Consider the following 26,772-nt stretch of genomic DNA (forward strand, 5'->3'; position numbering starts at 1 on the left):
AATATTCCCGTATTTCCCTAAATACCACACGCCACTTTAAGATTCAGCAGAAGATCGTACAACAGTGGCTCGGCATTACGCACTTGATCAGTCGGTTGGAGTGACAGCAGCATACCAGCACAGAGTCCTGCTCGGATATTTGCGCTTTTCTCAAGTCGGGATTTAAGGAACCGCCTCCCAAGCGGTCGCCATAGCAACGCGGATCGTTCTCTCTCTCTCTCTCTCTCTCTCTCTGCGCGCGTGCGCGCGCGCTCTCTATCTTTGGCTTGCTGCAGAAGCCATGACTAATGCACTATGAATAGAAGCAGAATCAATGTGAATTGCTCACTTTATTCTCAAATAAATCATATCGGATTAAAAACAAAACAAAAAAACAACCCCTAGAATAAGAAAACATTGTTGCAGTATGGACATCAAGGGTTTGGTCACCAATCAGCTGACTACATACCTTACCATGGTGTTGTGGCAGTCCCAAACCTACAGGAAATGCAGTATAGTTCAGTTCCGTGCTGTCAAGTGATTAGAAACAGTCCTTGAATCTTTCCTTAATATCATCTTAATCATCAAGTATGGGTGATGTTGCCAGACTAAATTGCAAATGGAGTTGATGACTCTAAAAATTCACTTTACGTCAGTGATTCATACAGTACATTGAGTATTTATAGTACAGGGAAAAATGTTCACATCCATCAAACATGGCCTACTATATACAGCTTAAATAAGTGATGCATTAAAAGTTGGCTAGTCAAGAACATTTGTGTTGTGTACTGAACACTATTCACTCATTTGTATCCACGGGAATACAAAGAATACAAATGTTGATTGGCATTTTGATCTCAGCAATACTTCAGTATGGCAATAAAAGGGGTTTAAATACGAAACAAAATGGCATATTGAGAATTAGAGCAGGAGAGGGTATGCATTTCATCAAATCAACTAAATAAAACACATTACAACAACATAACTGGTGTTGAGAATTATCATCCATTCTTGCAACACGTGCTCTCACGTTTCAGGAAAACTCATTATCTAATAAGTAACGCTTGCTAATCTGTCATTAGTGGCTGTGAAATATTCAGCAGTTGTCTTTCTATTACTACGTTTCAAAGTTTGCTTTTTTGGTGTTTTGCCGTTTAGATGTTGTGCCAAAGAAAAGATTTGCAATTTTTTTTTTTTAGGATCAGGTTATGATATTGGACCGAGGCACGTTGTTTAGGTCTGAGATGTCCAGCTGGTGAAGGATCACTTGGTTGCATTTGATCACAGTTTTCAGTTCGATGAAGGGAACTGCTCAGAGGTGGTCCTCACTGCAGGACTGCTGATGCATCACATGCATATTCCCTCACTGGCTCCGTTTTGCTTTTCTTTTCTCCTCTCCTCCCTTTTGTCTGTATACGCCTCTCTCTCCTTTGACCTTGCTTGGTGGGTGTTAAGAGAAGAAAACTGAGGTGTGTGTTTGCAGTAAGATGTTGACGCTTGCAACGACAGCTGCCAGAAGAAGCAGGGGTTGAAGGTCAGTACTCATACTGGTGACTGTTAAGAGAGAGAAAAAGAGAAGAGGTTCATGAGAAAGGAGGGTCAGCGAGTTTACAGTTTGAGTCGTGTGTAACGGGACATCGTAGTGAAGTCATGAAGAATGCACAAGACTCACTTTGGTTTAGAGTTACCGAGAAACCGGACGTCAATGGATAATGCTGCTGACATTTAATATGCAGAGCATATATTTATGTGAGTGTAGTGTACAAGAGTGTGTGATGACGGCATTGACATTTATTATAAATGGAAAATGTGAAAACAAATTAATAAATGGACATGCAGCAGTGTAATGACAAAAACATGGTACAAAAACATGAAAAAGTTTTAATTCTACAAGTTACATCTAGAACTTAAAGTTATATAAAGTATTTAGTTTTTAATATATGAAATGTTTCTATGGCAAAATTATTATTGCTTTCAATTCTTATAATATATAGAATAAAACCAATGAAAGTTAAAAAAGAGCAGTAGAGTACAACGGGGCTAAAGGCACACTCTAAGTAAAAATTTGCTTTTCACTGCAGCCAAAGTGTATACGTTTGTATCGAGCATTTATGCAGCAACAGATTTTGCATGAAAATAAATTATACAAGTCATTTTTTAAAAAATCTTCTAAATGAATGAGGTGGCAAGGGGGGTAAAAGGCTCACAGTATTGATACAAATACTTTAGCTAAAATATTTTTTTCTTTTTAGAATGTCTAAGTTAATATTTGTTCAAAACAACCACTTTAGCAAAGTTAGTGCTATTTTCTGCTTATTTTGATACATACAAGAACTAATTTTTGTTCAATAAATATACTGTGATTGAAATATGTTAATATAAAACATATTTTAAAATACAGAAACAAAAACATTTTAAAATGTAAAGATTCTGAAAGCATTAAAGGAAATCCCATAGTCATTGAATATATATTTACAGTAGTAACAACAAATTATATTTTATTTTATTATATGATATAATTAATAGCATGTTCATTTTAAACATGGTGATTATATCTAAGATGGACACCCAACATAATGTATAATATTTACCATCTGAATCTAACAATGTCATGTCAACAAATGGAAAAGTCAGCCTTCTATTAATTATCATGTTAACTGCTGTTTTAATTGTCTTAAAGAAAGTCATTAAGGGGACCTTTGTATAAAGATATATTCAAGAATTTTAGCGATTCTCATTCTACAACATTTTAAAAAACATCAAATATTAGATCAAGTAAGCACAGAATCAACTTTGCACTGCTGCCCATGATTGCATCAAGGATCAGCCAAATTTGCACGTTCATCTTGAAAAGTGAAGTGCTACGCTATGTTTTTCTGCCATCTAGTGGTTTAGAGGAAAATAATATCTAAGGCGCCTTTTACACCGTTACGCCTTTAGCCCCGTTGTACCCTACTATTGACTACATCAGTGGCTGTGTCTAAAATCACCCTCTTGTACCCTTACACAGTACACTATCTGTTTGAACAGCCATTTGCAGTAGTGCCTGAAACCATAGTGCACATAATCAAATGCAAAGGCAAGACCGAGTTTGGGCACCTCTGGTATAGCCAAAGAACAATGAATGCGCTAGAGAATACACATGTACAGCGAGCGTCACATTGAATGAATTCCTGTGTCTCACCAGTAGATGGCATTCGCAGAATTTAGGGTGCATTCAGTGTCCAAATTTGCTCACTTGTTTTTATTAACTTATTTACAGGGCTACATTAGTGTAGAAATGTAGGTAACAGTGTATTTTAGATATAGCCAGTGATTCCCAGGGGAGGGGCTCTGATAACATTCCAAGTTCCCTGTTTTTTGTATTGTGTGTAACTTATTGTAGTAGGTGTAACTCTTAATACTGCGGCCAAAGTCGGATATACTTGGGCCCGCAGTGGGTGCTGAATTAAGCTCTTTTGCATGTTTTTGTGCTTGCATTTTTAAAGGGATCATATGATGCGATTTCATGTTTTCCTTTGTCTTTGGAGTGTTACAAGCTGTTTGTGCATATGTAAGATCAGCAAAGAGATTAAAGTCTCAAACCTAAAGAGATATTCTTTCTAAAAGTTAAGACTCATCCACGCCTTCCTAAAACGGCTCATTCAAACACGCCCCCACAAATCTACATCACTGTGTGGGAAGATTTGCATAACACCACCCAAATGTATATGCAAAGAAACAAGGCGTAACTTTTATTCTCACTGTAGTCTTGTTGTAGCTGTCGCCATGTAGTGGAGACACTGTGTGTCTTGTTGCGGAAACAAAACTCTTTAGTTTAGCCTTCCAAATGAGTACACAACTAGAAATCAGTGGTTAAGTTGTATTTACAACACTGTTCCAGAACAGTACAACGCAAATATTCGAGTGTGCGCCATTTTTCGGAGGACTGTTTCCTGAACCTAGGAGAGCAGCCTACAATGCTGGCTGTGCACCAAAGCTGTTTCTATAAAGTGGGGCAATTCCAAATTTGCATGGACAGTCTGACGCTTCTGACTCACAGCCTGTAAATACGTTTTATATATATTTTAAAGAATTGTTACTGACTATTCAAATGCGAGTTTTGAGCAGCGTAGAGTAGCTCTTGTTGTTTCTATGAACACAAATGCAGACATGGTGTTATGATAACGTGGCGCAACGCAAGGCAATGCGTAAAAAGATAGTATAAGTCACTATAATCAGTAATTATGTCCACACCGCATGCAACAAATGCCTCATTTATAATAGATTTCTTGTCTCATCGTGACACGGCATCAAAATATGGTAAGGGGCGTAACATTTCCGTCACACGCTTGAGGTATTCGGCCAATCACAACGCACTGGATAGCTAGCCAATTAGAGCGCACTGATGAGCTTTGTAAAAATCGATGCGTTTCAAAAAGGCGAGGCAGGTAGGAGCAACAATAATGTACAGTATGTGAAAAATAATGCGTTTTTTGAACCTTAAAATGCGTAAACACATTGCATTACACCAAAAACACAAAGTAATGTTCTTTTTAGCAACATCATATGACCCCTTTAAACTGCCGACTGTCTAGTTTTGTCTGCCACCCGGCTTTCTATGTGCGCACCAAACACAGTCCACGAAAAAACTCAGTTGAGTTCTTTAGTGTCTTGTGCTTGAATGCTTTAAAATCTCAAATTTAAATTCGTAAGTCTTGAAAACATGTGCAAATGATAAGCTTAGCGTAGCAATGACCCGTCAACTGTCTTGAGCGTCTTTTATGCTGGCCTCGGGCAATCGGTTGAAAATGCTGGGTCACCCGCAGCCGTGTAATCTTCACCCCACTTTCACCCTAAACCCTTGCGTTTTTTTTGCGAGTCCATTTTTTCGTGACGTAGTCCCGTAATGTCTGCTTTGTGCATCGAGGGCACATAGTGGCCGCAAGGGGGGTGCTCAAGAGGACCGTTCTGAAAGCTAAAATGACAAATGGGACACGATATGGTCTCATGGACTTAACATATATATGCACATGGTGGTCATTGTAAGTCTGCAAGAATGCAAGTGCACATGAAGTTTGCCATTTAGGACAGGGCCTTGGTTATAGAGTGTTTTTTTTTTAACTTCTATCTTATAAAATACAGCAGTAATATCCACTTGTGATTTTTAAAAGCTTTTTCTTGTTTTGAAAAGGGCAGTTGCTGACAAGTTGCTAAACGGGACTACAGAGGTTATTAGAGACCTTAAATGTCATCACGCAGAACAGGTGAACTCATCTACTCACTAGTTCGCTTTCACAGCCTTGTTGTGTTTTTAGTCATGATCTTACAAGCTATTCTAACCCAGACTGTCAGCGAAAAATGTTTTTTAGATAAAGACTGAATAAGTTGTTGGAAGAACAGTGATGGTGACAGTGAAATGTAACCGTGACGTAACCGTGTGGTTTGTTTATAGCCTCTTGAGGTTTTTACTTATGGAGGTGGTATTTAGGTTTTGTGAAGATTATCATAATGAACAAGAAGTGTCAGAGAGCTGCTTTTCTGCAATAATCCAAAAGCCAATGAATAATACATAGAATAAGCACTGCACTATTCTGGTATGATTTATTTGGAACTATTTTGTTTAGCAGAGCAAAATACATAAAGTAACTGCCAATATTGTGTCTAAAATGTAAGTTTAGTTTAACTGTTGCATAAGTGTTGCATGCTATGTTCCAAGAGTGTTAATAATTAGTATTACAGCACTAGGAGGTTTTACTGCATGTAGCAATGTCCACCTATTAAAAGTTTAAAACAGCACATGTGTGTATTTGCATTTTACCTCGGCAGCTCTTCCCATCTCTTTGCAGCATTCCTGTCACACAGCTGCACACAGCGCCTGTTACTTGACTAGTGCAGATCTGCTCACAGCCACCATTGTCCTCTTCACACCAGTCTGAATCTAAAACACACAGACACAAACACATACACTGTTATAGTTGTAATCACCTTGCTAATATGCACATACACAAAACACCCAATTATACACCCACATCCTATTGTCTCCACTATTAAACTACACACATATTCCTCACACACACTCAGAACATGCATTCATGCACAAATCTGAAATATACTCCGTACCTCTTTTTCTGATTGGCCCCACTGACAGGATCTGTTCTTTATGCTGACTGTAATCGGTATAACTTCGTTTGTTATGAGGGCAATTCTGTAAAAGCAAAAAAGCCATTCTAAATCCAAAAGAATCAGTTTTTCAAGATGACTGATGGAGAGAGAAACAAAATCATCAAAACATCACCATATCTACACTAAAACATGTTTGCATTTGTCAGTCCTAACCATGTTTTAGTGGCACATCATATACCAACCCCCTATTTCTATTGTTCTAAATGGCAAAAAATAAAACAAAAAGGTGTTTGTCAATGTGTGTGTGTAGAAGCTCTCACCACTTTGCAGGCGTTGGTCTCTGAGTCACACAGAGAGACGTCACAGTGCAAATGTACCTCATCGTAATCACCAATGAACTTAAAGACAGTGACGTGGAAGCGGCAGGTGAGGGACACGCCATTCTCAGCCATGCCTATAGTGTTATCCTTGATGTTAGGACACCTGGAATTATAGTTATGCTATGTGAAAGCTGTAAACTCATTGGTATGTATTAGGGTGTGTTTTCTGAACTTCGTGCAGTATATGTTAAATATGCATTGCAATATGTCTATTTGCTTACCCTCTTTCTATGATAATATAACGAAGGCGATCGCTGCTGTAACGAGATGGTGTAGCCCAGCACATGTTAACAATGAGAATAAGCTGTTTATCATCTGCTCCTTCCACAAACACCCCCACAAACAGAACGTCCCTGGTGCTCAGCACCACTTCTCCCTCGCGGTATGGATGCCGGTACGAGGCGTTCTTATAAAGGGCCATTTTTGTGATGAAGTTGCCCTCTTGGGTCGGCAGTGTAAGGTTTATTACACTGTGGACAGCAGAAAAGAGAGAGGGAATTATTACGTTTATCATTCGCCAAACAGCTGGTGCATCCAACAATACATTGTGCATGTAATAGGATATTATGTTATTTGCTGTGTGTATTTACTATAATAAAAGTGATGCATGAAACCGATATGAAAATACCATGGTAATGTATATATAACCATGGTATATTATGATTATTTATATATATAGTAGTTTTTTTGTAAGGGGTGAATGTCTGACAGCTGACCTGAGCATTGGCTTCAATACGGTCTCCAGGGAGATCTTGATGTCCAGTTCATACGCACAAGAAAACTCTACGTTGATGGTCTTATCACGTGTGACTACATTCCCTGTGTTGTTCACGCTCTCGATCCACACCGTGTTCTTGTACATAATGTGTGTTCCATTCGACTGGACTCACAAATACACACACAAAAACACACATAAAGTTACTGTGAATTTAATTACCTTTCCACAGAACATAACATATTCAGCCAAGCAGACAGCACATTAAGTACGCACACGATGTAAATTAGATTATGAAAAGCAAAAACATTGAGAAGAATATCTTCTGCTGTAAATAAGTCAAGTCATGAATAGATGCAAAAGATCTGGAAAGCAGTTTCAACATTAAGTAATTTAGAGTCATTTAAAACTAAATCAGCAAACATTTAATAATCTTATACAGTGGACCACTGAGCACCAATGAGACTATTTTGTCCTCAAAATCAAAGCATAAGACTAACTCAGTCGCATTAGTATTTGAATTATGGATTATGGGAAAAAAACATTTTATTTTGAGTGTTTAACTAAAAAAAAAAGTACTTAAAGGAGAAGTCCACTTCCAAAACAAACATTCACATATAATGTACTCACCCCTTTGTCATCCAAGATGTTCATGTCTTTCTTTCTTCAGTCGTAAAGAAATTATGTTTTTTAATCAAAACATTTCAGGATTTTTCTCAGTATAATGGACTGATATGGTGCCCCAAGTTTGAACTTCCAAAATGCAGTATAAATGCAGCTTCAAACGATCCCAAATGCGGTTGTAAACAATTCCACCCAAGGAAGAAAGGTCTTATCTAGCGAAATGATCGGTTATTTTCATAAAAATAATACAATTTGTATACTTTTTAATGTCAAATGCTAGTCTTGTCTTGCTCTCCCTGAACTCTGTGTATTCTGGTTCATGACAGTTAGGGTATGTTGAAAAACTCCCATCTCATGTTCTCCCTCAAATTCAAAAACGTCCTATACCTTTTTTGTTAAGGGTGTTTGATCTTCTTTGCATGTTTACTTTGCAAAGACTGGGTCGGTACTTCTGCAGCGATGTAGGATGATTTAGAAATGATTTTTGAAGTTGAGGGAGAAAATACGATCGTTTTTTGACATACCCTAACTGTCTTGAGCCAGAATACACAGAGTTCAGGGAGAGCAAGACAAGACGAGACAAGATGTTTTGCTAGATAAGACCCTTCTTCCTCAGCTGGGATCGTTTACAACTGCATTTGGAATCGTTTCGGAAGTTCAAACCTGGGGCACCATATCAGTCTATTATATGGAGAAAAATGCAGAAATGTTTTCCTCAAAAACATAATTTCTTTACTACTGAAGAAAGAAAGACATGAACATCTTGGATGACAAGGGGGTGAGTACATTATCTGTGAATTGTTATTCTATGTGGAAGTAACCCTATGGTTGAGATTTCCGGTTCATAACGAGAAGAACAACGTGCAGTAAATGGTAAAACTGTTTGCACTAGTGTTAATAATTAAGATAATACATTAAAATGACATGGTGAAAAAACACCAATTTCAAAATAAATAGCTGGACGCATACCCATAAAATAAGCGTAATAAGGTAATAAGGTGGGGATGTAATGTTGTTTAAACTGTTTAAACTGACGATTTAATGATCGAATAAACATACAGCAAACTGATAAACAATGCACTAAAAATAACACGTAACTATTTCCATTACACTCAAAAAATAAAATTCTTAATGTTATTTTCATTGGTTCCGTCCGCCATATTGGGCGGAAGCTCTTTGAACTCATCGCAAGACAGCGAAAGGATCTTCATGAAAATGCCTCAGTTTTCAGTGGAAAAGATGTTTCTTGGAAGGTAAAATTACTCCCTAAGTAGAATGTGCATTATGAATGTGTATATGATGCCAAAAAAACATCTTAGGATGGCAGCTGACTAGATTTTGAGGAACAGAAAATACTGAAAAAAATACATATCTGCTTAAGCTGGTTTGCCGATCCTAGCTGGTCTAAGCTATTGCTCAAGTGTCAAGTGTGTTATACTTGCACCAAACCTGAACTGTGCTTGTATCTGCGTATGAACATGGATGTGAATGGAACTGTACATTTTATTTAGCAGGACTAGTACTTTACACTCTCTCTCTCAAGAGGCAGAGCTCATACTGTCTAAACTAAAACAGTCTGATCTTAAACAATTGTTAATGAGGGAAAAGAGAGATTTGTTCACCTGTACAATAGAGCCACAATGTCCCTTGGTATTGTTGATATGGAATGAGATGAAATCTTCTCCCTCGATACCAGCACAGTGCTGATCGTTAATTCGTACGTCCTCCCTCTCAAAGCCCAACTGGAACAGGCGGCACTTAGAGATTGAAACCTCCATCTGAGCGTGTTTACAGGTCACCTCTGCCTGGATGATGTCATCCTCACCTACACCACAAGAACAAGATGTTCTGTATTGTCTTTTCTCAGTATTTCATACTAATTCTTAATGTGAATTTTTAATAACAATTAACCTGCTACTATAACTTAAAGGGAATCCTGGGTATTAAGACTTGTATGGCTTAATATAACGTAAATGATGTCTCTAAATGAAATATGTAGTAGAAAACCAAAGAAAGATTTACGTTATGTAAAAAATCCACATTGTTTCATACATATTTTTGACTATGATGGGCTATTTTCACTGCAACACAGCTCATTAAATCAAATACTGATATGATGGCTCATTGTGCGGCTTTTGTTCGTAATTTTCAGTCGAAGGGCAACAAGAGAAGCAATCTAAGTCTTCATTGCTTTCCTAGCGATAAGAAGAGGAGCAAAGAATGGGAAGATGCCTGTTAACAAATAAAACTTTCTAAAGACCTGCGTCTTTGTTCTCTCCATGTTAGCCTTGATGCCTTTGAGGTTTTAGAAGACCACAGATGCTAAAAGAGCTTACAAACAGCAGAGACAAGAAACGCTAGATGCCATCCTGGCAGGATGTAAAAATGCAGATGCTTGTTATGACGCCGCAGCCACTGAAGGAGTTTCTCAGCGTGGATTTCACTCAAAATCCATAGGCGTTTAGTCTCCTTGTGGGGAAAAGAGATGCTATGGCATTTGGTTTAAGCCTACGCTTATGTACATGGTCATCTCTAAACACTTTTAGTAGCTGTGGTCATCGTATCAGTATTTTATTTTCCGAATTGTGTATTCAGAGTTGTGTTGTGGTAAAAATAGCAACAGGTAGTGCCAGTAGCTTACCGAGTGCAACCATTTCATGTCATAATGGTGCCCTCCGTAGTCTAAAATGTGTATAAAACGATGTGGATGTTTAAATAACGTAAGTTATTTGGTTGAATACTTAGGGTAAGGGGTTTAAGTACGAGCAATAATGATAACTTCAAAGAGACCCTAAAAAGGATAAACATTTATTTCTGCCACAGTATAGACTTGTTTTACTCACTAATGTCAGTGCTGGGTAGCTCAGGGCAGCCACACAGATCTCCTCCATTCTCCTGCTCACATGTGTTGTTAGAGCAGATCTCTCCTGCACAGGGGTCATAGATCCATTCTGCTAAAGACAGGTCCAGTTACAAAGTTAGCACAGAAAGTTTCTAATAAAATGTCTTTTTTGTCAAAATTGTGAGAAATTACTTGTGAAGCATAAACAAATAAATAAATAAACCATGCATCTACTGCATCACAGCTTTCATAGTGTCTTTGATAGTGTTTCACAATAGTTGTACAGCTGTTAGTCAAGTAAATAATAATAAAAAAAATGCTCATATATATAACTTGTAATATAACTTTTTTTTTTTTTTTGAGCGAAAATGATGCATTTATTTTCTAGATGCATATAAAATGTACTATTAAACTGCACTGCCTTTCACTTTCTACACTTCTCTATCTTATCCTGTAGGTGGCAGCGTCCCCTTACAGCAGTTCTCCTGGGTGATCCACTTGGTGGTAAGTGTGCCGAAAGAGCGGCAGGCCTCAGCGTAGGCTGCCATGGAGCCGCACACCTGGGCCTTACGGTGGTTGTAGCAGCCGTCCATGTAGCAGGACTGGTAGAAGGGGTGAGGGTCCAGCAGGCCGTGGCAGGGCTGGAAGAAACCTTTCAAATCTGTGAGCTTCAGACAGTTGTCTTCTCCCTGGAGCTCTGATACTGCTGTATTATCACAGGATTGAGCCAGGGCCACATACTGTGTCTCATCGCAACTACAGGCGAGAGTCAGGCAAAGGAGAATAGAAAATGAGTGGCAACGAAATTAGGGTGAAACTAATGAGATAAGGCACACTTTTACTTGCTAACCTGTTCTGCATGCCATTGGTTTTCCAGCTTTGAGCGAGCTCAAGTGCACTGACGGCAGGTTTTCCACGAGAGGTGATATAATCATCAGTGGGGTCCCCGTTGAAGTTCCCACACAGTCCACACACCTTATTCTGCAGCCGTGGGCCCATTGTAATGCTGAGGGTGTTGAATCTGTTATAACGCACCTGGATGTCCTGGGGAGTGTCAATCACCAGGAATCCCTCGGATGTGGATACTCGTGTCATTAGACCTGTGACAAAAGGTACGGACACGGGCGTACCATTTACCTGAGGTAAAAGAGGAAAACACTTAGCATTTAGCTAGGAGACATTTAATGTCTTTATCATTATATAATTTCATAGTCACATGCATTCTCAAAATCCATCTAAGGGCTCCAAGCTTCACTTTCCTGTCGAGTGTGGCTCCAACCCTGATCAAACTCAACCGCTTATCACATTTTAGTTAGATAGTTCACCCAAAAAGGAACATTCTGTCATCAATTACTCACCCTCATGATGTTCCAAACCCCTAAGACCATCATTTATCTTTGCAACAAAAATTAAGGTATTTTTAATGAAATCTGAGAGCTTTTAGACCCTTTGTATGTTGACAAATTTGGTATTTTTGTTTTATTTGCACACAAAAAGTATTCTTGTAGCTTCAAACTATTACGGTTGAACCACTGACATGGACTATTTTAATAATTTCCTTACTACCTTTCTGGGTCTTGAACATGTCAGTTGCCTTGCTATGCAGAAAGTCTTGTATTTCATCAAAAATACTTAATTTTTGTTCTGAAGATGAACGAATGACAGAATCTTCATTTTTGGGTGAACTATCCCTTAAAGGCTAGAACTCAACACTGCAGAACAGTGGACCTAAAGGGGCTTGAGAAGTTGAGAAATACCAGTTTCTCCTTTAAATTCTCCTAGGAAATTCAAGACGATGTCCAGTCCCATACGGTGTTCCTACCTTGACTGTGTTTCCAGAGATGAGAATGTTCTCCTCGTTGATGTAGAGGTAAGCATGGGAGATTGTGGTTAGGTTCGGTGTACTCCACTTGTCAAAATTGGCAATGAGTTGAAAAGATAACTCGGGCAGCTTGTGACAGATCGTTGAAAGAACGAAGGAGCATGAGGCAGGTAAACGAAGAGAGGCACCATCAAATGTACGGAAGACGCCACCGCCTGATGCCACACAGTGCTGATTACGTCGGGCAAAGCATCCCCGTACACCATGACGTAGAACACACTCCTCCTCTGCTTTACATCGCCGTGGGTCACACTGAATTAGATTCCGTCCAATACACTGACAGCGTTTAGTGCAGTCACTGTTCCAGAACAGCTGCTTAGGCTGAGAGACAGAGAAAATAGAGTGAAAACAACAACAAAATTGCATTTCAAGGAAATTCACTTCTAGTGTGTTCAGGGTGGTTGGTAATTGACCATACTAAATTCAGTGTCTTTAACTTTTTAGGGGTTCAAAACCCAATCGTAATTGTTAGAATGGCCAAGGATCAGCAATCTACACGTTACAGTAAGTGGTAGAGACTTGAAACTTGGAGGGATGGTAGTACTCACACCGCCTACAACATGACCAAGGCTTGTCCCAATTGGTCTGACAGGGCGCTAAAGTGATCAAAAGTATGAAATCGCTCGTAACTCCTAAACAAACTCAAGTGTTTTATGTAGTTGGAATCCTTAGATTACGCCGGACAAAAACACCTCAGATTCAACCATGCACCTGGCAAAATTTTCAGGTATTTTGGATTTTTTGAAAAACCTACCTTTGCAAACCTGATCGGAACCAAACCAGTGCAGAAAGATTCTCTGAAGAGTGAATATCACTAATTATCAAAAAAAGTCAAACTGTCGCAAAGGGACACCAAAACGTTCTAAAGGCGCAGGGCCACTTATAGTAAAATGCCTATAACTCCTAAGCAGAATGAGATATCTCAGCCAAATTTAGAACACTTAAGCAAGAGCTCAATCTGATGTAACAGGACAAAAATTCCAGAGCTCAGCCACTTGGTGGCGCAATAAGAGGGAAAAAACATAAAAATGGCTATACCTACAAAAACATTTGTCCTATCAACATGAAAATCGCTGTGCACGGTCTTGGTCCAAAGTGTCACAAGTGTCTATAAGGACATTTGTGTAACTAAAAAAAAAACATGGCCGCCATTGCCTGATGAAGTTTGATCACCCGTTAGACAAGATTAACAGAGGTCAATCGGAATGAAACTCAGTGGGCCTCGCTCAATCTGGAAAAAAACACTGCAGTACAATTCTCTGGACTCCCTAGGTCAATAATTATCAAAAAAAAAAAAAAAAAGTTGAAATTTACCCTTTGGGAATCTATAACAGGTTGTTTAGAAAAGGGGCCTGGAAATTTACCCAAATCCTACAAAGCCCAAAGGGTAACTCAAAACTTCACAAAACCTGGTGAGCACATGTGACAGGTGGTGTAAAGTTTTAAGGAGACTGGACCACAATTGGTCATAAATGTTAAAAACATCTAGTTTGCCAAAAATGCTTTTTTAAATCATTGATTTGGTGGTTACAGGCTTGCTAAAAATGTCTTTTTTCATATGTGCTGAAATGCCTTAAAGCCTTGAACCCTGGAAATCACTGCTTGTAGCTATATTATTACTCTTACAACTTTTGTAAAAACAATTAACATTTAATTATATTTTATTATTTCTTAATATATTCACAAGAACATGTCTTTTAAAATGTTTTATAGGTAAACAGATTAGATACAGAGACTTATTAAGAAAAGTGTGGCAATGAAATATATTTTTTTTAATGCCAGTAATCATATTATATACTGCATACTTTTAAGAGGTGTTTATTGTATTGGCATTGACTTTGTCTAGATTTGTGACATGCTGTCTTACCTCATAGTATTTACCATCCGTGTAACATCCACAGTTCTGACTGAGGATGCAGCTCTTGCCGTTGAGCACATAGCCTTGGTCACACTGGCACCCTTCAACGCAGTACTGGTTACAGTCTCTCTGTCCACGTGCAGGGGCACATTGCGGCTGGCACACCATCATACAGCTGGAATAGTGGCTGTTCACGGGGCACGACAGGACTGGGCACACACAGAGTGCATTGGACGGGTGAGTTTCTCCAGAAGGAAAGGGGAGGATGTATTGTATTTCACTGTAAAGGGCTTATATAAATGTGTGGCATTCACAGGGCTTTGACTGTGATAAAGTGTCTTGTAGTTTTTATGTTGGCAAAACAAAACATTTGTAAATTGAGCTATGGTTTGTGGTTAGCCAGCGGAACTCCAAGCATTAAGAGGTTTTGGAAAAACATTTTCATGTTAGCCCTTAGAAGTACAAACAATATCTGCATCTAAATGCATAAAAATGACAATACTTTTCATAGCAGCCTCATAAATCTTACTATAATTCTTACTAAAGAAAATTTGAAAAAAGAAAATATGCATAGTGCTTGCCTAAAATTGCTAGGGCATTTTACTGCTCCAAGTTAAAAGATCCCACCCTTAAGTCTCTGTGACATTCTAGTTTTTAGAAATGAGTCCATTTCCTCCTTCATTGTTCCTCCTTTGAGGGGTTAATAAAGGGTTTCTGAAGCAAATCGATGTGCTTGTGTAAGAAAAATATCCATATTTAAAACTTTATAAACCATTATCTGTAGGTTTTACAAACTGTTGTACTCATGTTTAAAAGAGAGTGGCACAGCACAAGTATTGCTTCATATTGATTTGCTTCAGAAGGCCTTTATTAACTCCCTTTTTATGATGGATGCACTTTGTTTTGCTTCAAAACCTTGACAGTCATTCACTGCAGTTATAAAGCTTGGAAGAGCCAGGGCATGTTTAATATAACTCTGAATGTATTTGTTTTTGGGTGAACTATCCCTTTGATAAGCCATGCGATTTACTTTAGAACAAACCCTTAACCTCAAGTTTGAGAAATAATAATTATGATGCTTGCCTTAGAAAGCACCATTAATTTTTATGCATAACAAGATTATGACATACGACTAAATAAACATTAATGAACATGTTATCTCACCACAGGGTGTGGAACTTCTCCAGCCAATGACAGACACTCCTTGTGTCTGACAGGTACTGGCATAAATCTGTAGCCAATTACAGATGGTCTCTCTCGCACCTTGATCCACACATGTATCCTGCAGACAGCTCTGGTAGAAGTATGCTGGTGCCACTTTGCTGTGACAGCGTGCAAACACACCTCCGCGGTCTATTATAAGTCCACATAATCTCACCGCCTCTGGTTCGACATACACATACAACCCTTCAGCAAGGTGGAAACGGTTCCCTGGGTTACCGTTATCTATGTCAATGTTACCAACAGCATCTGTTACTTGGGCGGGGACCTCAGCAGCTAGGCCCCTCTCAGCCAATCCACATCGGGGGCAAGAGTCCCCACAACCCACTTGGCAGAAAGTGTCACGTTCTGCCCATGCCATGCCCCATTCTGTGACACTTAGAGTGGGACCAGTAATTGGCATTCCTTGGCAGAGCCCACAGGTGGCGTTAAAGAGACTGCGAGGAAGAGTCAGAAGCAGTAGAGTATTCCAGTCAAAAGCTACCTGTAGAAGTAATAACTGTGCGTTAGTTTACACAGTGGGTAGTGTTGTACAGTATGTGTTTTACAAGCAAAAAGTGGTTTGCAATATGTTATTTGAGTCATACTCCACCTTCAAACCAAAGTCTGTTTCCATAAGTAACTGCAGACCAAGGGTGTAGATGTTAACTTTCCCTGGACCAAGTTTTATAGGCAGATACAAGCGCTCTTTATTCACCTAAAAAAAAGATAAAACATTAACAGTCGTTACATGTCTCATCTCCTGGCTTTGCTTCTTATATTTTATCCATTTGTTGTTCATCGTCTGTCTATATCTAACAGAGTTTAAAAGCCAGTTTCATGATGATTTGCTGTCTCTCATTTTCTAACTTAGTTTTCTTTTCGCCTCAATCTTTATTTGATCTAAAGTTCCTCAGATCTTCCAGTGGCGTTGTGAACTCATTCCAGACGTCACTCAGTTATAAGCTTCCCTCTGTATCTGCTCCAGTATGTTAACAGATGCTGGCTGAAATATTATACCCCTCACCTGAAAAAATTTACTTCTTTGTTTAGCTCTTCTGTCTGACTGATTAAAATAACTTTGTGTCATAAAAATGAGGAGTTTGACCTTCAAAAGGTGGTGTTCTAGAATTACAGACGAATTCTTGTGATTATAAAATGTCTGCCACTCATGCAAATGGCCAAAAAGTGTATCAGTAGCTGTCTGTTTCAGGTGCAGGTGTAGAATTTTGTACTGATCCAAATCAGCTTTGGCTGCAGGATCACATCGGTATACACAAATATGAACATGCTATTTGTGTCACTCAAATTGAAAACTTTATGCAAATTACTACACTTGGATGTGGTAAAAGCATTAGATTCATTATTTGTTATCTCAACATACAGCTCAGGACAATCTTACCGTAACTGTGTGTTTGAAACTTCGTGACACCTCAATTTCATATCCATAGACCTCCAGAACAAATCCCCGCACCCATATAGCCTGGCCTGTGTCTCTTTCTTCATTCCGAACAGAAAACTGGAACCTGGGAAGTCCTCCCAGATCTGTCTCTGCACTGTCTAGTCCCCCAAGACCATTCTCGTCCCCTTCTCCACACTCAGTAGTAGCCAGACGAAGAGTACAGCTGCTCTGGAGGTCAAATGGTACACCTCCAAATGGCAAAAAGTGGCCATAACCAGCAACAACACACATGGCCTCAGTCCTTGGCTGACAGAAAAACAGGCCTTCACTTTCCTGGCAGTACTCCTCTGGGTGACAAGGTGAGAAGGTGCAGTAGACACTGTTGTCTGTGCCGTTACAGTAGCAGCGCTCCTGGCACTCCCAGTCAGTCCAGAAGGTCTCATTCGTGGCTAGCTGGCGGCCCAGATAGAAGCAGCCGCAGTCGCTTCGTGCCACACAAATGCCATCGCGTAGGGCAAAGCCCTCTTCACACTGGCAGCCCTCTGAACAGGGTACAGGGCATGGCTCCTCAAGCTCATCTAGGTTAGAGCAAGTGAGAGGGCATGCAGATGTACACTCATCGAAATGACTGTTTTCCGGGCAAGGTAGAGCTAAAGAAAAAAAAAAAGCAAATTATCTGACAGGGATACAAGCTACTGGAAATGGTAAAAGAGAATCAATCAAGACTCTTACGACAATTGGTAGCACTCCTCCAGGCTCCCAGGTTGATCTGAGCATCCTGGCAAGCTGAAGCGTATGCCTGGAGGGAGTTACAAAGGGCAGAACGGTTTCCCTCTCGCACACACATGTTGTAGAGGCAGTTCCTGAAGAAAGGAGAGGGATTAACAGCCACGTGGCATGCCAGGAACGAGCTGTTTCCCGGGTCATTGATGTTTCCGCACAGCCAAGGGCTCTGGTATAGCCTTAAATCTGTACACATACGATACAAGTCCTCACAGTCGCCATTGCATGTCAGATCATCCGCAATGGCTCTCCAGCCTTCAATAAACTGGTCGGTTGTATCGGCCTGTCTTCCGCTAGGTAGACGGAGGTCATCAATTGGATCCCCGTTGAAGAAACCACAAAGACCACAGGTGGTGTTGTAAAAGAGAGTGGAGAGAGTGATGTTTAGCAGGCCCTGGCGTGAATATCGGGTGCGGACTAAACCGCTCCACTCAATCACCGTCGCATTACCAGAAGACCGGTATACCATTAAAGGCTCCACTGGATGGACATAAGGAAGAAGCGCTGGTTCACCGTTGACCTGGGTTAGAGAGGAGAGTTACGACATCAGCAGCATGTCATACAGTCTTGGTCTGAACAATATGTGAGAATATACGGAGGAACAATTAAAGCTACTGTAAGTAATGATATTGCTAGAATGAGGTGTCCCAAGTAGGCATCTTTCTAAAAGCATCTTTTAGTTTCACATACTTGGGAACTGACACTTTTTTTTTTTTTTTTGGAAATTAGAGGATGTGAAAGTCACCACAAACCTTGATCAAGTCAAAATCCGAGCCACCTATCTGTGCTTCCAAATGTCCCACTCTAACAACCACTGGGCGTAGCCATGTAGGACCCTTATTCACCAGCTTCCTGCCAATCTTTACCTCCACTGATGTAACATTTGCAGGTAAGCGTCCCAAAGTCTTCACGAGGTAGAATGAGCTCTCATCAGGGAACGGTATTGTGGACCCATCAAATGTAGCCAGTATATGAGTCTGAGACAGTGAACAGACTGCTTCGCGACGAGGGTAACATCCCAACAAGCCAACTTCTGCTACACACACTTCGCCTTCACCACAAGAGTCATTGAAGCATGTTACTTCACCCGCCGGGCCACACACACAACGCTGGGAGCATTCTTCACCCACCTCACCCCCTTCCCCTGCCCAGAAGGTCTCATTTAGGGCATAGTACAGGCCGTCACGTTCACATCCACACTCAGAGCGCCGGACGCAATGGCTACCACTCAGCACATAGCCCTGGTCACACTGGCATCCCTCGGTGCATGGATGGGTACAGTAGAGGTGAGATGTCAGGTCGGAGCAGGAGGCAGGACAAGCACTCGTGCAGACTTGGTAGTTGCTGTTCTCAGGGCATGTCAATGCTAAGAGCCAATGGCAAATAGAAAAATGCAAAGTCAGTGGAACATAGAACAAGGAACATTTAATGATGTACTGCATACTTGATTTAACCTCTAAAAGAACTCTCTACAATCTCTGGACATTATTGACATAGAATTAACCTTAAGGTCACACCTGGTATCACTCACCACAGAATGAGCGTGATCTCCAGGGTCGTATAGTGACTCCTAAGGCCTGGCATGCAAGTGCATATGCCTGTATAGCTTGGCACAGGGTGGTAATGTTATCACGATTGCTGCACATATCATAAACACAGCTGTACACAAATGCTGTGGGGTCTACCACAGCTCTGCAGTCTCTGAAAGGCCCATCAGTCTTATTGATCAGCCCGCAGTAGTCTGGGCGAAAGTAGAATGCTTCGAGTGCCGGTTCACACATGCTACAGTTCTGGGCACAGCCATCTGTACAACGAAAATCTGTGTCCTCAGCTCGCCAGCTACCACCCAGTTCCACTACACTCTCTGCCAAAGAGCCATCTGGCAACACAGGGTCATCGGCGGGGTCATCGTTGTAGTTACCACATAGACCGCAAGTGTTGTTGAAATAAGAGCTGGGGAGGGAGATGGAGGCGTAGTGCAATCCGTCATAGGTCACCAGAAGACCAAAGTCTGTTTCCAAAGCGACACCAACGCCAGATTGGTATACCTTGACTGCGCCTAGCTGAAGTTGAACAGGGAGAGTCTTTATCAGGCCATCCACCTGTAACAACAGAAACACAAAATGAAAGACATTGAGAAAGGTTATATTGTCTGTGTCCCGCAAGAACAATTTAATCTACTAAACTGCTATTCATACTGATTGCACAGTTGGTCAATTTAGTAGGAGTAACCGTTTCAAATTTAAAGGAGTGAAACATGAAGAAAGCTGACCCGCACAGTTCCCAGAGTCCCTTTGGGTAGTGTGACACGGTGGTTGTACACCTCTACGGTCACATCCCGTAGCCAGGACACAGTGGTCACACCACGGTTCTCATTCTTGGCCTCCACACTGAAGAAGGGCAAACCAGGCATTTCCCAGCATGGACGAGCCAACAGGTATGAGCAAGTACCCTGGATGAGAGATCAAGAAAATCACATAGTTTTAGCAAGTGATCAACATGATATTTAGCTTTGTAACAGGATAAACTTCTAAAGATCTTTTGCTTCCAGCGTAAACTATGATAATTGATATCTTATAAACTATACTCAGGATTTGCATCCAGGTCCCTTTGTGTGCATTCATAAAATTTCCTAGGGCAGGGATCTCCAAACTCGGTCCTGGAAGGCCGGTGTCCTGTAGAGTTTAGCTCCAATCCTAATTAAACACACCTGAACCAGCTAATCATGGTCTTACTAGGCATGCTAGAAACTTCCAGGCAGGTATGTTGAGGCAAGTAGTAGCTAAACTCTGCAGGACATCGGCCCTTCAGTATGGAGTTCGGAGACCCCTGTCCTAGGGCATAAAGTGAGCCTGGACTGTCCTAGGGCATAAAGTGAGACCAGTAGTGCTCCCTTAAAAGTGTTCTATAACCATTTTATGGAAATGGGATTTTAACCCTATACTGCACCTGGAAGTGATATAGAAATCCATCGAAAGTGTGGTAATGGGGGTCCCCAAACACCACACAGGTGCTGGTACGGGTAGGCTGGCAGTAGTAGGCCCCCTCCACCTGTTCACAAGTCTCTAACTGACCACATGGGGTTTCTTGGCAGATGACCTCATTATTCAGATCTAGACACCTACATCGCTGAGTGCATTGGTCTGATAACCAGAAAACCTCCCCACGCCGGTAAAACCGCCCTGAAAAAAAGAGACACAGCAGAGGAAGTAAGATAGGACATGAGTGGAACATGTTAAATGAAAAGTTTAAATGGCAAATAAGGTTTTTGTTGTACCAGTGTGGCTGCAGCCGTTTGCTGGGTCTATCTGATCGGCATCGATGCGGAAGAACCACCGTCCAGGCACGTTAACATTAGTGGTCTGTTCAATGTTGACTACTTCATTCGAACGTGATCCGGGAAGGTTGAAGAAATGGCTGACATCTCCACCATTGAAACCTGCCTAAGAGAGCAATCATAGCAGAGAATGATAAAGAGATCGAAGAGATTGTGAAAACATTTCCCAGGGAACTACCTGATGCAAAGAACCAAAAGAATATGATCTGTAATACACAACCTCTGTATCAGGTGTTATATCACAGATGAGATTTTTTGAGATTACCTGTGCTGTGGTTCCTCCCAGGCCAGTAAGAGGGTCTCCTCCACTAGCCGTCCCTGTGCTCCAGCTGATCTCTCCATAGTTAAACATAGCAAAATAAGCTTGGCCATCTGAGATCAAAACTGCCTGAAATGTATTTACCTTAATAGAAAAAAAGGTGGTGGTGATTATTATGGTGACCACAGAGTACATGCTGCTCATTATCACAGTTTTATGCAAATAAAACTCTTTTTGCCTCACCGGTGTTGTCTGGCTGCCTCCATAAAACGTGACCTGACTCCAGGTAGCAATGAAGACCCAGGTGGCACTGAAGGACACCATATTCTTGAAATACTTTCTGACATCCTGAGTGGCCCTCTCCAGGATCTCGGGATCTGATGTCTCACGGTAGTACACATCCCCACGGATCCCATTATGCACGTCAGCCCATAAAGGGGCAATGAAGGAACGGCTGTCACTTAGGGGAAAAGCCTCTGGAGTGAATTGACTCACCTGAATGTTGAAGGAGATCACTCCATTGTTGTTGACCTATTGGGAAATATAAGATGGTGTGCTGTTACACAGTTCATGGCTGAAATTTTGGGTGATTTTTCTTACAGTTCTCGTCCATATTTTGAACACTTACATAAAGGGACCTATAAGGCACACTGAAGAATATGAATGGAATTAGTAGTGGAATCTCTGGAGAACTGCCATCATCCATCTTAGGGGTTTCCAAATCCCTGTGAGCTGTTCCAAAGGGGTAAAGGGTATCCTGAGAAAAAGCTAAGCAGAGGAAAAGGAAATGTTGACCAAATAATTGTCTATAAAGAACAAAATACATTGAAGAGTTAGCCCTGTGAGGGTGTTTGGATGAAAAGTGAAGAATATGTAAATTCAGTGATGATTCTTTCAGTGAGGTTTTGTGTTCTTACATCAAAATACTTTACACCTTGATTGACTATTCATTCAATGCCTTGGCTCTTTTTGTCCATCAATCACTGTTACATCTAATACTTATGAGTGGCTGTGGAGTCAGGAGAGGGTTTATAGGCAGTGCTGAGAGGACATCACTTACCTCCTCTGGAAGCAAGGGTGCTGAAGAGCTGGAGAAGAGAGACTAAAGTGCCTGTTCTGACCATCCTAAACACCTGAGAAACATTGAAATGTATGTCATGAAACATAAGCAGTGTTCTTGTGCCACCAGCTTTCCAAACATCCGTTATTTTAAGATGTAAAAAGAATAGTTTGATAATAAACCTATTTAGAGAAATAAACAACTAGGCCAAGACACATTTGTCTCCAATCTTCCCTGGTTTAAAGAGCAGTCTCCCAGGTCTCCCATGGGGGCATCCTGCCCCTTTCTCCCTCTCCATGGTGGGCCTGTTCGCCCTGAGCTGAAAAGGTTCTATTATGTGATGGGGAACAATGTGTTGGGATCACATTCTCCAGCTCTACCGTGTGAGTGGGCTATGGTCGTGCAGTTCCAGGCATCCACAGTGCCAATGAGCCTGCGGCTGGGAGAGCTTGCCTTGCTCCTCTCCATCGTCTGAAGAGTCCATTACCAAGTGTTTATGTGCTATGACTTGTTGGCATCAGAGAAAGGGCTGTGAACAGTGAGGCTAATGGGTTTAATTTAGCAGGCTTGAGTTGCCGGGGTCTTTACGGCAACCCTGAGGGGCTGAAGTTTGGGTTTCACTCCCTTTGGATTCACCCAGCCTTAGCGTGCCAAAATAAATGGACAACCTCTCAAATATCAGGTGATGGAAATGATAAGAATATAAAATTATTCTGGTAAAACTGTCAATTGGGGAATGTTTTAGGTAGACTTATATTTTAATAAGAAGGACCAAATGCCTTTTAGAAAGTGCAGTAACTCTTATTTAAATGGAAGCATCCAGTTTAAATCAGATATAAGGGTGATTCCATAAAAAACTACCTAATACTCAAATGCAAACCCAAAAGAAAAATACTGCTGAAAGTCTAGCTTGTAAATAATTAGTATTTAACTCATATGTAATGTGAATGGCATGAAAATATATAATGTTATATAATTAAGTTGCATTACACAGTTATGTTGCCCGGCCTTGTGTGAATTATGTAAGCTCTTCATAGTATCGATATCCAGAATTATGTTGTCAGATGTCACTCATCACACCAAACCAAAGCTCACAATGTCTATATAGCTCAATTAATCAAGACATTGGATCAAATGTAAGTCTAATTAAATTTCTTGTATTTCGTACAGTGTTGGAATCTTAGAACAGGAATCGGATGATCTGTGCCTTTACCTTTAGTAAGATAATTATCCAGCGGAAGCAAATTAAATTTAGCAGTGAGCTATCGCATAAAACCATCATACAGTAAAGTTTCATAACTTATATAAAAAAACAGTCTTAAAATAAAAGAAATAAATCTAAAGATGCAGGAAATTAACAAGAAAAAAAGTTACTACTAGATTGTTTCTAGAAATAAGAGGAAATATGTAATAAAAAAAAACATTTCAATATTTCAGTGCAAACAATATCAGGATGTCATTAATTAAAGCATTCCAAAATTGGCATGGAAACAACTGTAAATTTAAATTCAAGATGTTTGAATTAGGAATGGATTCTTAAGTCATAGTCTTAAGTGTACCGTTTCTTCTTATTGCCAAATGAGAAAGAACATCCACCTTCCAACATAAGTGAAATCCAGTCTCCCGAAGAGAGCCTATGTGTTCGGACAATGTCCTGTATAACATCTTCCATCATGAAACCACTGCACAGACAAAACTGGCATTTGATGGGATTCCCAAGTGAACCATGAGATACTGTGTAAGATGCCAACAGGCAAATCCATTGCTCTCCACATCACATTACATAGACTGGCAAAGTTCATTTGGCTAACCTCTCAGAAACCGATCTCAAACAAGCTGCTTGTCTGACGACTGGCATTAATACAAATGATAGATGTTATCAAAATTACTTAGTTACCGATTGGAAGTTAAAACCTATCATTTACATTTTCACGCACAAAGTGTGTTTCCAAAACAAAGAAAGAGAGAAGGGAGGTGTAAAAGAGGTAGAGAGCACCTGAACATCACTTGTGAGAAACTGACGAGGAGTGAAAGAAAGTGAATTTGTCATAAGAAAACAAGAACAAAACACAAGAGCTCTGGTTCCGAGACCACAACTAAGAATTCGGCACTCACCTGCCTTCACAGGACGGAAGTTCAGCACGTCACCTGTGCATCAGCCTCTAAGTCACATCCAAGTGGGTACCATCAACGCAGTCTCAAGAGCGGAGGGGCTCTGCTCTTGGATGCAGAAAAGGGAGGGGGAGACTGCCCAGAAAAACCCTCCTAAATCCTTCGCTCACACAGAGCGCTGTGCTGGTCCAATTCCACCGGACAACCGCCAAGGACAAGAATGGCAAACACGGCCCAATCCGTGCCTCAGGGTACGCTTGATTTCAAAGAGCAAAAGTTTGGAGAAAGTGATCCCGGAATGAGAGGACAGAGGAGGAGTGAGTGTGTGGGTTCCCTGTACAGCTCTACTGGAGGGAGACGCATCAGAGGCAGGCGCTACCTTTTGCACCAGGGATAGTGTTAAAGTTAATCTGAGATCAGTTTTTGGGGAAGGGGGAGGATAGGAGAGGGAAAGAGAGAGGGGTGGGGATGGAGAGAGGGGTTGAGACTTTCGAAAGAGGGAAAGACAGAGAGAGTGGATGAGAGAAGGGGGGTAGAGCTGTGGACCAGTGAAGGGTGGCGTTTGGTAAGTAACTGAAGGGAAATATTGAAACTAGAGACGTAAGCACAAAGAGGATTTCTGAAGAAAATGTCAGGCCTTTGGACTGAACCCCAATTCCCTAGATAGCAGCCCTCTCCGTAGCTAGCGCACAGTCCACTGCATCTCTTAAGGGGCTCTTCGGCCCACCCTAGGGGCATTTATTTACAAAAGGAAACACAGCAGAAAAACATTGCTTTATTTGACTGAAAAAAGGGAGACGAGCTTGGGTTACCGCATTAACATGAATCAACTTGGTCACTCTATGTGTGTGCGTGTGTGGAGTGAATCAGTGCTCCCCCTCCTGTCTTACTGGGCTCCCTGCACCAATTAAGGACAGCCTCATTTGCAACAGCTCACTCAACCCTGGGTTGGTCTCCAAATAGGGCTCATTTCCATAGATGCGGTGGCGAGATAACGGCAGAATGGGGGGAAATCATTGGTGCATCCACGGCGATAGGGTCTGGGAAGGAGATGGGAGTGAGATCTGAGTCAGACTCAGCATTGTTTATCGGAGGACAGTGGACGTAACTAGATACCAGAGGGGGGCAGGATGTGTGAAAGCCGACTGGACGGACGCAGACCCCAGATTCCCTGTGACCAATGTGGGGGTCCCAACGGAGGGTTCCTTTACACCTTGTTGCTTTGTTGTGCAAATGCAGCCCATACTCTTAACTAAACTAGTGCACAACAAGGACGGAGAATTTGACAAAGAGCGCAATGTGGTCCCAGGCTGACTGTTGGACAGTTGAATCATCTTGTGCTGGAATGACCAGATACAGAAAAAAAAAAGAGTGAGTAAGGACAAGAAGGAGACAGTAATCCCTATCTTCTCACCATCGTCTCTGCCGTTGTAATGAGCTCACTAATAGGGTTTATCAATCTGTGTCTTGTCTTTATCCCTCATTCTTTTTCATGTTGACCCACAAACAGAAATGCTGCGGCTGTGGAATAGGTCAACTAAGCTGAGATAATCCTGCGTCTTTACAACTAGTTTCAGTCCCACCAAGAACAAGAGATGGCTATGAGTTTGGCGATAAGCGTTAACTCCACTGTCTGGGCACTGGAGTCAAGTGTCTGATAAAATGTAATCGCAAACTGTCAGCCCAGTCAACCACCTGCCAACCAAACCTGGCAGATCCGAATCAGGGCGACCGAATTACCATAATGTCATCGGGTACAACGAAGACCTTTGGAGTCATCGAACCATTTCCGTGGGAAAGGACTCAACGGTAGTTGAACGCACTAACGCTGTAGTTGCTTGCTGGTGGGTCCACCAGGCCTAACCCTGGAAGCTGGAAAAGGTCCTGGACAAGAACCTGGCTGGGTCATCCAATATCTTAATTTTCATCCAAACCCCTTTGATGCATCCAACGCCAAGCAGTTGCTTAGCCCTCATTTTCTTTCCTTTCCTCGACAATGTCAAGCCCCCTTAAGGTAACTCAAACCTTCTCAGAAAACATCTCCCCCTCCTGGCCACACAATGAGCCTCCTTCAGCCTTCCTTGCTCATGATGCACAGGGTAGATCAGGCTACCAGCTGCCCAGCCAGTTCTTTTTGCTCTAGCTACAGAGTGAGGCGATACAAAAAAAACTTTCTTAAAACCCCCACCTATCCAAAACGCACCAAATCCCTCAGCAGCTCCCGGTGTGACCTT

At 41.2% G+C, this 26,772-nt stretch overlaps 1 protein-coding gene across 2 annotated transcripts; it reads right to left on the reverse strand.

The window, feature by feature from the left end:
- Nucleotides 1–1,009: 1,009 nt before the first annotated feature.
- tecta (tectorin alpha) lies at nt 1,010–24,658 on the reverse strand. Of its 2 annotated transcripts, XM_051109768.1 has the most exons (26): nt 24,542–24,658; nt 22,427–22,499; nt 21,995–22,134; nt 21,610–21,897; nt 21,373–21,510; nt 21,048–21,213; nt 20,720–20,952; nt 20,043–20,222; nt 19,302–19,872; nt 18,523–19,136; nt 17,720–18,290; nt 16,988–17,637; nt 16,199–16,303; nt 15,550–16,090; nt 14,395–14,594; nt 12,468–12,848; nt 11,496–11,782; nt 11,121–11,401; nt 10,647–10,757; nt 9,426–9,628; nt 7,181–7,344; nt 6,686–6,934; nt 6,405–6,567; nt 6,082–6,166; nt 5,780–5,899; nt 1,010–1,533 (listed from the first exon to the last, which is right to left on the reverse strand). In XM_051109768.1, exons 2-26 carry the CDS (start codon nt 22,488–22,490, stop codon nt 1,430–1,432), a joined length of 6,609 nt encoding a protein of 2,202 aa, XP_050965725.1. In that variant the 5' UTR covers nt 22,491–22,499; nt 24,542–24,658; the 3' UTR covers nt 1,010–1,429. The 2 variants fall into 2 exon arrangements, with proteins under 2 accessions (XP_050965725.1, XP_050965726.1); XM_051109769.1 differs by lacking the exon at nt 24,542–24,658 and having other exon boundaries at nt 22,427–22,510.
- Between the last annotated feature and the right edge of the window lie 2,114 nt (nt 24,659–26,772).

This window comes from Labeo rohita, chromosome 5 (genome assembly GCF_022985175.1).
Source record: "Labeo rohita strain BAU-BD-2019 chromosome 5, IGBB_LRoh.1.0, whole genome shotgun sequence".
Classification (NCBI taxonomy): Eukaryota; Metazoa; Chordata; class Actinopteri; order Cypriniformes; family Cyprinidae; genus Labeo; species Labeo rohita.